This window comes from Pyrus communis, chromosome 5 (genome assembly GCF_041283825.1).
Source record: "Pyrus communis isolate YQ-2024b chromosome 5, ASM4128382v1, whole genome shotgun sequence".
Classification (NCBI taxonomy): Eukaryota; Viridiplantae; Streptophyta; class Magnoliopsida; order Rosales; family Rosaceae; genus Pyrus; species Pyrus communis.
Window position 1 is genome coordinate 7,723,259 of NC_142569.1, and position 12,883 is coordinate 7,736,141.

General features: G+C 35.8%; 1 protein-coding gene across 1 annotated transcript; it reads right to left on the reverse strand.

The window, feature by feature from the left end:
- Positions 1 to 1,571: 1,571 nt before the first annotated feature.
- On the reverse strand, positions 1,572 to 3,533 carry LOC137724384 (peroxidase 7-like). The gene is made up of 3 exons (XM_068463128.2): positions 3,161 to 3,533; positions 2,474 to 2,816; positions 1,572 to 2,146 (listed from the first exon to the last, which is right to left on the reverse strand). Exons 1-3 carry the CDS (start codon positions 3,467 to 3,469, stop codon positions 1,740 to 1,742), a joined length of 1,059 nt encoding a protein of 352 aa, XP_068319229.2. The 5' UTR covers positions 3,470 to 3,533; the 3' UTR covers positions 1,572 to 1,739.
- Between the last annotated feature and the right edge of the window lie 9,350 nt (positions 3,534 to 12,883).

Genomic DNA, 12,883 nt, shown 5'->3' on the forward strand with positions numbered 1-12,883 from the left:
GTCCTCTCCTTCGTCCCGATTCGCCTGTAAACTCGTGATCAGCCTTTGAATCGATGATGCCATGTGAGGATCTTCTTGTAGCATATTCATCGATAACATTTTTCTTACTGATGACTCCAACTCCATGTGATCTCGAGGAAGTACTACTGACAGGTGGGATTGGGAAGCTATGCTTCTTTTTAGCCATGGTGATTTGAAATGTGATGAGAAGAAAGAAGAGGAGGGTTGTAAAAGTGGTGGTAGGTGATTTTGCATAATTACTAGCCATGCAAAACGATTTTTTTTCTTGTATTCAAATCATTCAGCAAGTTCTAGACTTGTAGTTGAAAATCATGCAGAGCAGCATCTAGGTTGGTGATGAAATGAAGGTTTGGCTTTGTAGACTAAGGCTGCTCATAGCTCAAGATGGAAAAGAAAAAGAAACGGTACAAGATTTGAAATGCTTTGTAGGGTTTGTATCTGTGAAAGCTTAAATATGAGAGAGATAGGTGTCTGAAAAATAAAAAGGGGAAAGCAAGGTGCTTGTGGACTACTTTTCCACGTCTTTGAAGATGATTCATTTCTTTAAAAATGAACAAAAATAAACAAGACAAAACATCAAATGTGATCTTTCTAGCTTTTGTATTACAGCATATATTCATTTCAATATATATATTTAGATCATTAAAAATTAAAAGTATGGTTTAACTCATAGTTTATGATGTTTAAGTTAATTTGAGAGTGACGCTATCCACACGCTCATTTTTATTTCTCACACATTCCTTCCAATTTCTAGTCATCGAATCGAATAAATTGAAAAATATCAATGACAAAAATTAACAGGGTGTGTGGGAGGTAAAAAGTATGTGAATAGCACTACTCTATGTTAAATAAGAAATTGGATTAGATGTTAAGATGTTATCTAAAGATACTATATATTTAAGTTAATTTTTTCTCTATTGGCCTGATAAAGGGATAGTTTGCTTGGTTTGACCTTTTTGACACAGTGAGGGCGCGCCTGCAAACAACTTCACAGTTCCTTGGGAAGAGGACAAAATAGAGCCCACAGAGCATGAGTCGTAGATGCTTGCTTAACCCTAGAGGATAAAGAGGTGTCAAAGATTGTTTGTGGATGATTCAATTAAAATACAAGGCCCTTCTTTTCTTTTATTGCATTTTTTCAGGAACCATATAAGGTTTCGCATAACAGTGAACTACGACCACTACCCAGCCAAGAGGAGAAGGAAAAAAGGAAAATAGAAGAAAGGCTTTGTGAGGCTAAAGAGTTTCTTTCTCATGCATAAACCCGTTGTTTGTCCATCAAATTAGGGTTTAGGTCGTATTGTAAGCTAGCCCAAATATATCAAATGAGATTGTTTTATTTTAATTTTTTTAATGCATGAGAAAATTTTACTTATAACCGGTTGTATATAATTATCTACCTATATAACGATCTTTCTTAATATGAATGATCGCATGAGTAGAGATATAAAAATATCAAAAATAGATATATGTCAACACTGATATTCTAATAATTGAGCAGGAGGGGAACAGCAGACAAATGGGAAATAATAGGAAATTGTAGAGAGAAGAAAGCTTGAACATGTGTGAACAAGTAAATTATGTATTAAACCAGCTGTTAGCTGTAATTAAGGTGGTACATAAAACAATAAAAAAAAACAATTTCAAATATTATCACATATATGGTTAAGCAAAACAAGGTAAGCATTTGAGACTGCTTCTCATTATAATTAAGGGTCTCAATGAGAATTGACAAAATTGCAATTGGTTCGGATTTCGCCTTCGTTTTGACCGGTGAGGACTTGAACATTCCCTAGTTTGGCCATGGACACTCCAAACTGCTGGTGGAAGACTGACGGCTGGGAAGCAAAAGCACTGACAAGAGATTTAGTCCTTGGATCAGAATACAACATTTGATCTGTGGATAAAAGTCCCATCTTCTTCTGCAGATTTATGTAGTACGCAGCGTCAAATTTATGTGGAGTTACAGCATCAAGATCAGCATACTCTGATGCCCATCTACATTTTCTTTCCAAGTAGCTTAAGTACTGCGCATCAAGGGATGGATCAGGCTTGCCAGTTCCACTGAAGTTAAAGATCCTGTGTTGTACGGATTCACATGAAGACCTTCCTATGGTGTGTGCCCCTGCAGATGAAAACCATTTTTTTCAATAAAAGCAACCAGATTTTTGTTCTAGTTGTAGGCAAAATTAACATTTTTTTTTGGTTGTCACGCAAATTTGAATGTTATGTTACAAGACTCTGAATTTGAATCCTTAGTTAGGTTTGGTTCATGTTTTAATATGCTGTTCAAAGTGACAAACATGGCAATTAAACAAGTTTGTAATTAGGTTAGATTCATGTTTAATAATAGTGAGGTCCGGATTGACAACGTGACAACATAACATATAAATTGATATATTGAATGAAAGTATATTATGCGATTGAAATGCATGTGGACTACATGGTTCACCTGAGAGAGCAACCAAGTCAAGTACATTCAAGCCCTGTGATTGAAAAATCTCAAGTAAACTAGTCAAGTCTTCGTGACCCATGGGAACCTTCTCAATTTCCTTAGCAATCGAAACTTTTCCATCTTTCCTCCCGTAGGGGACAGCCCAGTATGGACCTCCAACTTGAACAGTAGCATCTCTTGTAGCTGCAGTCAAAATGTCTGCACAAGAAACTGTTCTTGGGCACTTCTTCTCAACCTCTGCCTTGATATCATCTATCACTTCAAACCCTCTCAGTGTCTTGCTGGCCAAGCCTTCCCTCTCACTTCCTTCATGGTTTAATAAGATGGAGGCATCACATCCCTACATGCGTTTCAATTCATTATAATTGTGACTAAAAGAAATCAAATATCAAGCAATAAATAAATTTCTAATTGTTTAGAAGGATATTTGGAAGCCAAATCTTTTCTAAGTATTATTGGTCCATCAAACTTCGAACAACTAATGTTATTAATTTAGAGACACAAATTGACTACATTACTACCTCGTTCTTCAAATAAATATTATTAGTCACGTACGACATATACATACATAAAATGGTGGGGTGCTATTAAAGGTGGTGATTAACAATGTGGTTAGTTTTGTGTGTCGAAATAGCATTAGTCAATAATTATGTGTAATATCAAGTTAAGCCATAATATTATTACCCTGATGGCACAGTCATGGAAGTGCAACCTCATGAGGCCAGCTGCTAGGCTGTAATCCTTCTTAAGCCATTGCTTCACCTTCCTACTGATAATACCTTCAAGGTCTGGACAACTCCTGTGATAGTAGGAATTGGAAAGAAACTCTCCAAAGGACAAGTCGTCTGATATTGTTGGAAGTGTTAGAGTTGTGGCTCCCTCCCAGGACTCATCTGTTTCTTCATCATGGCGATCGTGTTCCGGGTAAGACGAAGATGCATTTAAGTGAACAACAGCAAGAAGAACTAAAAGCAAGGAAACTATGAGATTCATGTTTCTTGCGCAGCAGTGATCAGACTATATTCCCAGTAATGAACAACTACGCTGCTCTGCCTTCAAATGAAAGGGTGTTGACAATCTTTATATATTGCATGATATTGGTGATTAGAGGATCTAATTGGAATATTAATTGCGTTAATTATTGATTAGTTGAGGACTACGTGGGAAGCACCCCTGCAAATGAAGATGACGTGCTAGCACGTATGTAGAGCTTGACAATGATTGCTTTAGTTATTTAGTTTGAAAAACATTGACTTTCACAAAATCTAATGCAATAATTAATATTTGGTCATTGTTCATTGTTCAAAGAAGCCTATCAGTGATGATAAGGTTTGATCATGATGCATATGATTTTTATTGGATTTTGAGACGATTGTTAACGACAATTAGAATTTTGACACTTCTAGTTTCACTTTTACTACACAACAGATATTGTATAATTTATAAAACAAAAATAGAAAGATTCGAACATGGATATAAAGGAAGGGAACATTATCTTAAGATTGAAAAATAAACATTTAGTGAATAAGATTTAATAGAAAAGCCTGCACAAATGGGTAGTAAATTGGGTTGCAGCTCAGCCTGAAAAGAAAGTCGGCCTGCACGTAGAGTAAGTTGGATCACAAAGCCCTAGCCCAATTATGGTTTCAAGTAAATTAAGTTTTTAGGACCAATCCCATCCAAATCAAGAATCATTCTGCTCCAATGACAAACTTTCAGATTTGTCATAAAATAAAAAAGAGTAGACAACGAAAAAAAAGTATTGACAGAAGGTTTGAAAAGAAAAGAGAAGATAACAACCAAAGTTAGGTCATCTCCAACCGAAAGGTTTTGAGGGTTAGAGTACTGAAAATCGTCTCCAATTGAGGGTTAGGTCAAAGGGTTCGTGGGCCTTACTGGACAAAAAAGGACCAAAGGGACAACCGGCCGATCCAAATGAGCCAGCCAGCCGGTCCCGAGCCGGGCTCTAAATTTAAACACAACGGTTAATTGACGTCAGTTACCGTTGTGTTTGAATTTTATTTTATTTTGTTTTTTTTGGGCCAAAATTTTGTTTACAAAATTCTCATTTTTTCCTATATACCTAAGTGATTCCTACACCATTTGTCACAAAATTTTCAACATTCCTACACCATTTCAATTCTCATAGTTTCTTACCTCTTCCAATAATCTTTCCTTCAAATTTTTCAATAATTTTCAAATAGCCTCATCTGCAATGAAAGGTAGGGCTTGGACCCGAAAAGAAGATGAAGCTTTTTGTAGGGCTTATAGATGGGTCTCGGAAGATAGTGTGAGGCGGAGTTCTCAAACAAGTGAAGGTGTTTGGACTTATGTGTCCAAAAAATACTTAGAGTTCTACGAAGGCACCACTCCACCGAATACCTGAAACCACGAGAGTTGTTCTTCAAGATGGAAGAAACATCTTCAACCAAATTTGAATAAATGGCATCAAGCACTATTAACAGCCGCAAGTAGACATGAAAGCGGCGCCAATTACTACAATGAAGTAAGTGTTTTTACAGTTTATTTTAAATATTTAATTATATTACATTTAATTTCATAAATTAATTTCCTTTAATTTTTGTAATTATATTTTCTAGGTACGCCAAGCGGAGGAATTGTATATGGAAGGCAACTCGAAACCCTTTCAGCATCACGGTTGTTAGGAAATTTGTAAAGGATGGGTGTTATTTGAAGATCCACCTTAACATAGAGTAGGTCCTACGCCGATGTTCAGAACTACATCCTCAGCTGTAGATATGGATGAAGATGGATCTCCTACCATTCAACAAACAAGGGTAGAAAATCCGTCTTCGGGTGAAGGTACCATACATAGGGCTATGGGACGAAATAAGGCCCGAAGGTTGAAAGAAAAGGGTAAGGCAAATGATGATTACGCTGCTCAACAGGAAGTGGCGGCCTCATTGCGATTAATAGCGGAGCAAAATGCCTTTACCATGGAAGAAAGGAACCATAGGCATGAAGAACGGGCCAAACAAATACAATAAGAGATGGATGATAAGAATATGGAAAGGAACACTTTGAATTACACTTCAATGAGTAAGACCTATTTGATAAGAAAAAGAAGAAAAAAATTATGACCCGGCGACAGTTGTTTACCTTTGACTGTACTCCAACAATGGCGGATGATCAAGATAATGTTATGGATTTTAAATTTAAGTTGTAGTTTTTAAATTGAAGTTGTTGTAGTTTTTAAATTTAAATAATAAATTATGTTTCGCCCTATGGCCCTTTGGCCCTCGATTAGAGATGGTTTTTTGTGACAGGGTTAAAACAAGCCACATGACCATTGGTTGGAGATGGTAAGAAATATGACCCTACACTGTTCATTAAAATATTATTTTCTTGGAGGGCCAGAGGGCTAAAACGAGCCTCCAGACCCTCATTCGATTAAAAATGGTCTTAATGTTGGTGCAAGTGCTCCAGCTCTTTCTTGAAGGGCACAGATCCATATTAATCACAGATGGTAAAGGCAAAGGGTCTAAACCTGGGCTCTTCTAATTACTTGTTTTGCAACGTTTACAAATTAAGAGGTTGGAGTCCCACATCGACAAATAGTGTATCGACGTAAGTTTATAAGAAGTTAAACTTTACAATTACTGAGCTTAGTAGCGCGAACTTGTAATTAAGCAGGGTACTTAGTAAAATGATTGGTTGTATGATAAGGCAAAGCCAAACCTTGCCTAGAAGATAAAATAAGAAAGTCAACCTACCCTACCCATAAGGGGTAGGTAGAATTTTTTTTATTTTTTTGAAACAAATGATATCATCGTAACTTTTCATATGTTGAACTCAAATGAATTAACCTTGCAGAAGAAGACCCTATGCCCGGATGTTTATATTATACCCACTATGGGGTAAGTAGCAAAATCGCCATGTTTTTACTTTGCAATATATTGGAACTCACCCTACCCCATGTCCGGAAGGTTATCGAAAGAGCACCCTACCGAAATATGTAGGTAGCAAATAAGAAATCGATGTATGATAAATTGCCCTTGTAGGTGAAGAAGACCCTAAGCCCTTAGGCCATCTCCAACCGAAGGTTGGCCAAATGGCTCGTTTTAGCCCTCTGGCCCTCTAAGAAATTAATATTTTAATGAACAGTACATGACCATATTTGCCTCCATCTCCAACCGATGGCCAAATGGCCATAGGGCTTTTAGCATGTCACAAAAAACCGTCTCCAATAGAGAGCCAAAGGACTATAGGGCCAAACATAATTTATTATTTAAAAACTACAACTAAATTCAAATCCAACGGCTAAGTGATGTCAGCTAGCTGTTGGATTTGAATTTTTTTTTTTTGCTATAAATAGGGTGGATATTGGGTTATAATTCACACAACTTTGAATTCAATCTATTTCAATTTAATCTCTTTCAATTCAAGTTTGCAATGAATTCCAACTTTGGATCCTCTTCGGATTCTAACTAGAGGTCCTCATCCAATTCCAAATCGGAAGAAAAATGGGCGCAGATGAGACGAGACGATGAGAAGTCTGATGAAGAAGATGAAGCATGGCGCAACGCACAAAACAGAGCAGCAGCCATGACTACGACCATGGTGTGTTAGCCAACTGCGCAACAACCTCAATAGGGTAGCTCTGTTGCTGTTCGCTCTTACAAACCACGAAACAGAGCGATAACGCATGCCAATCTAATGAACAACTACTTCAACCCCAACTTAATGTACACATAAGAGGATTTCAGACATTGTTTTCGGATGAGGCATCATATCTTTGAGCGTGTACTTCATGATGTCCAGTAAGTCAATCCATACTTTCGACAGAAGCGGGATAGAGTAGGCCGCCCTAGTTTCTCACCTCATCAGAAGGTTACTGTTGCACTCCGAATGATAGCCTATGGCTCCCGAGCTAATTCAATGGATGATACCCATGGTATGTATAAGTCTACATGTTTTGATACTCTTGAACAATTTTGTGTCACAATTGTTTAGGTTTACAAAGACGAGTACCTTCGCGAGCCAAATCAAGAAGATCTGGATCGGCTCATTCGCAAAGCTAAAGACCATGGGTTTCTGGGCATGATAGGGTCATTAGACTGCATGCATTGGAATTGGAAGAACTGTCTCACCGGATGGTAAAGAGGCTTCTGCGGAAGGTCGAGAAAGCCAACAGTTGTGTTAAAGGCGGTTGCCTCATATGACACATGGATCTGGCATGCTTTCTTTGGAGTCCTTGGATCCCAAAATGATGTTACAATTCTTGGGCGTTCACCCATCTTCAATAGCCTGACGGAAGGTAAAACACCTCAACTTGACTACTACATCAACGGCCATCAATACAACATGGGGTATTACTTGGTAGATGACATCTACCCAAAGTGGGCGACACTTGTCCAAGAAATTCCAAACCCTAAGAATAATGCTGAAAAGTTGTTTACCTTACACCAAGAGGCATACTAGAAAGATGTATAGAGAGCTTTCGGTATTCTGCAAGCATGGTGGAAGATCATCAGTGAACAGGCAAGAGGGTGGAGTCGAGAAAATTTGGACTCGATTATGATGTCTTGCATCATATTACACAATATAATAGTGTAATATGAGCGAGATGGGTATATTGATGGAGAGTCCGAATGACAACCAATATGATCTAAATAGGTCAAGAAGGGCTTGTGCAAAAATATATGATGAGCTTATTTGCCTTTCAATCCAAGAACTGGTAGTATCTCTATAAATGAGTACATAAGGCGCTATATAATGATACGTTCCCATGCCACAAATAGGTACCTACAACAAGATCTTGTTGCACATCTTTGGGCCAAAAATAGCATGGAGTAGGCGTTTAAGTTGTATGTTGTTAAATGTTTTTAAAAATGTTATTTAAGTTTCATGTTGTTAAATGTTTTTTTTTTATAATGTTATGTTGTTTAAGTTGTTTAAGTTTTTTAAAAATCTTTGTTCACGTTGTTTAAGTTGTATTTGTTTCATGTTAGTTAATGTTATGTAATGTTTAATGGTTTAGAAGTTATAGGGGGAAAAAGAATTTTTACAATTTTTAAAACAAAAAAAATTTAAACATAACGGCTAGCTGTTGCTTTTTTTAATTTCAGCCTGGCCCAGGCCCGGCCGGTTGGCCCTATGGCCCTTTTTTGTCCAGTGGGGTCCACGAGCCCTTTGCCCTGGCCCTCTGTTGGAGACTGTTTTCGGACTATTTTCGGCCTTCTGGACCCCTTGGTTGGAGATGGTCTTAGAATGATGACCTAAACCCTCATCCATACAATCACTTTTTGTTATGCTCTACTGAAATCCCAAGTTTTTTAAGTTGGTGAATACCACAGTGCCCAAACACAATTTGTAAAATGCTTGATGATGTTAAAACCACATTGGTTATGGTTAAATTAACCAAATATGTTGTCACTAATAGCACAAATTTCAAGAAACCGTTCAGTTGTTGAGATAATAAGGTTAAAATTAAGATAGGTACGTCACTCGAAAGTTTGGGATGGAGTTAGGGAAAAAAAGAGACAAAGGCAAGCTTGTGTAATTCAAATCCTTAAAATAATGATATCAAGTAATCTATGTTTAAGAATTTATGTTGCAAATTAAGCAATGAGAAGCGTTGGTCTTAGCTGTCCCTGCATCATGCATGTTCTTACCTACCCCTCATTTGTTCTATCATCTATGGTCATCCTCATCATTGACAGTTATTTTGTATGTTAAATATTTCTATATAAATTTGATAAATGTCAAATATTTTTATATAAATTTGATACAGGCTTCTGAAATTTTGAATTATGTACCAGAAAATAAAGTTCAAATGATGAATCCAAGTAATGCATGACTTAGGTGCTAAAGGGGTGGGTACATTGCGTTAGCCGATTAACTTAACCTATATTTTTTTAACAAACGATATTATCTACATTAAGAGAAAAGAGGTGGGTTTAGCCTCACAATAGGCTAGCAATAATGTGGTTCAAATTCACCTTTGGTGAGAATATATCGAACCTAAGATCTCTTATTTACAAGTTACAAATGACGATGAATATCACTAGACTGTAGTACTAAGTGACAAGTTAACCTACATTTACAATAGTGTATTATTTCTCTTATTGGATATTAATTAACATTTATTATAAAATATTATGAATCAACAATGATGATATATTGTGAATCAGGTGATCATGGTTCGATTAAGTAGTCTATTAAGTACCATCGTCTATGTCGTATTCTCTTGGACTAAGAACATAAGGCATATAATTTTACAATTTATTTATCTATACCATTTTGTAATTGTCTAACCACTCGTTAATTCGTCCAAGCTTTCACCCTCGTGTTCATGATTCTAGCGTGTACACGTATAGCATAGATTACTTATAATTAATATTAATCTGTGAGGAATATTTGCATGCATATCCAGGCTTGCTTAATTTTGGAAATAATTAATCGGTTGAAAAGTTAATATTCTTCTGATCCTTACGTAATTTATAGTATAATTACTAAACCATTGCAGATATAGTAAGTTTTTTTTTTAATGTATTGCTATCACGGGTTTAAACTTTAACATTTGATTGACAAATTAAATAGCTAGTTGGTGTTGAAAATCAACAAGCAAAACAATCGTTCTCTCTTAGTTTAATGAAGCCAGGACAACATACTTGTTGTGAAACTCAAGCTAGACTTTTATCAGTGATCAGTCCAGGGCCATTTGGAGTTAATAATAATGAAAAAGAAATAATGTTCCCTTGAGAATTTCTATATTTCTTGAAAATAAGCTTTTTTTAAGAGATTTGTTAACAAATCAAGGGACAAAAGAAAATTATTACAAATTTTTTATTTCAAGAAGTAAAATAAAGAAAAATAATACATATTCTTCTACTAATTAATTACAAAGAGTGTTTATAAAGATAATGTGAACTGTTATTAGCACTTCAAAAACCTCGTTATACATTCTTCATAAGTGTATTTTTCTTTCTAATTATAAAAAGTTTGGAGTGCAAAATGATATTTTTGGAATGCCAATAACAATTTCCAAGATAATTTTAAACAAACAAGAAACCCTAGTAAATGATAGGAAAGGAATCACACCGTCTATCCTACTAGAAAAGTACCCTAAATATAAAATATCAAAAATATAATGACCTAAAATACACCAAATTGCTCACTTTTCCAACAATAAATATATAGTAGAAGGCGGTTGAGCTTCACACCATGCTCAACAGTCCACATGCATAAACGATTTAGATTAACTTTGAATGAGTGAGTGACAAAACTAGCAATGTTTTTACGAAAAAGAAAAATTCTATCATGTCCAAGAAATTCTATACCTAAGTGTTTTTAGAGTTTCCAAAATCTATTGTATCTTTGAGTGAATTTTTTTTTTAAAATAAAAAAATCCCCAAAATATAAAATGCACCAAAGGCTCAAAGCATATATACTAAAGAAAATCCAGTACTTTTAAGAGTATTAGAAAGTAATACTGTCCGTTGAGAAATTTAATTGGACCAGATATTTAATCAATAATCCACTTCCTTTGTATGATTTAGATTGATAAATAAGACATGAAATGTCTGATATAACATGAACTTCTCACCAAAATTAGCTGGGTGACTCCATGCATGCAACAATGATCTGTTGTATACATGTTAAGAGGTTGGTGGATGAAACAGAGGTTCACATGCATGGTATACTTGCTTGTATATTTTATACAGCAATAATATATTTAATGAATTGGAGTGTGAATGTTATCAATTATTATCAGTTGTTGGAGGTTAAGGTAAAAAGATATGTGAATGTGAGCCTACTTCGATTAGATTCTATGGCAGGAGAAATTTTTATTGTGTTGAAAATACAGCTCGGTACATTAAATATTTAATACAATTGGTTAAGTTTCGAACGAATTGTATTATTATATTTAGTGTACCGATCAGTTCGGTTCGTGTTCCCAACATATTAAAAAATCTCTCTTATGGCAGATATAGATTTGAGTCTCACTCGGTTCACAATTTCAAGACCAAAAAACACCATGTTATACAAAAGGATCTCAGCAGATTTTATGGTTGGAGAAGGATTAGTGTTGAGTCGTTGCATGCTTACCAAATAAACTCATACTTGTTAACTTGTAAGTAATATATACTTTCGTATAAACTGACAGCTGCGTTTTTTGTTTTATTTTCAACTTGATGGAATTATTGATGTAAATGTGGAAGCCTGGAAGGGCATGGCCTACCATGAAGAAGACCATTCATGACGCTATACCTCTATGTTGAAGATTAGACATAGCTAGCTAATGAATTAATTATTAAGATAATGTTCTAAATTAGGAGGTTTTATCCAAATAATTGCAAATGTTAGAACACAACCATTACTAATATCAAGATTTTAAAAGACATTAGGCGCTAGTCGGACGGTGGTTAGGGCCTAGCGGTTAGGTGGCTAGGCGAGGTCTAGGCGGGCGCCTAGACGGACTAGACGGATTTAAGTAAAATCGTATAAATAGGTGTCTCTTTATACTTAAAAAAATATATAATTGTATTGAGATGCATAAATTACAAAATAAATTGACATATTGATTAATTTATTATATATATTATTATAAAATATGAGTATATATCTAAAATTATGGGGTTCTTTCTCTTTTGGTTTTGTAATGCTTTTTCTAAATCTTATATGTTTTAATCGTTGGGCCTTATTTTTCATCTCAAAAAGGATTAGGCCTTGTTTTCATATTAAATAAATAAATAAATTTTATTCTCTAATTTTAAAAGGAATGTCAGCGACTTGAAATCCTATCTCAAACCCTAGCCAACAACAGAACCTCTGTGCCGTCTCATTCTTCTCTGCTAATTGCAATTTTACAGAGCTCTGCGCCGTCGCATTCTTCTTCTTTGAAAATTGCAATTTTATAGAGCTCTCTCTCGTCAAATGTTCTATGCGACTCCTCTTCTACGCACGCAGAGAGGGAACAAGAAGCAAGGACAAGACGAAATCGCAGCAAGACGGCGGAGATGCACAGCTTTTCCAGCGATAATTCTTAAGATGCAGAACCGCCCAGAGACCGTCAAGGCCGCCTAGCCCTCCCAGGCGGCCTTCCAGGCGCCGCTTAATAGTCTAGCCGACTGATTGAACGATTTTGGTATAATCAGGGCGGTGGGCCGCCGTTGAGCACCTAGCCGCCGAGCCCGAGTTTTAGAACACTGACTAATATTCGTTTATAAACTAGCTAAACCTTAAGGCACAAACTCATCGTTCATTCATATTATAACATGTAAACTGATTAATTATACTATGTAACAGCTGTGTTCAGATACTAACAATAATTTTTCCACATTCATAAGAATCTTTATCAATGACAAGTACATAAATTAACATACATATTTCACCATTTGTATAATGACAAATGGTGTATCATCTTATATTCCGGACATTATC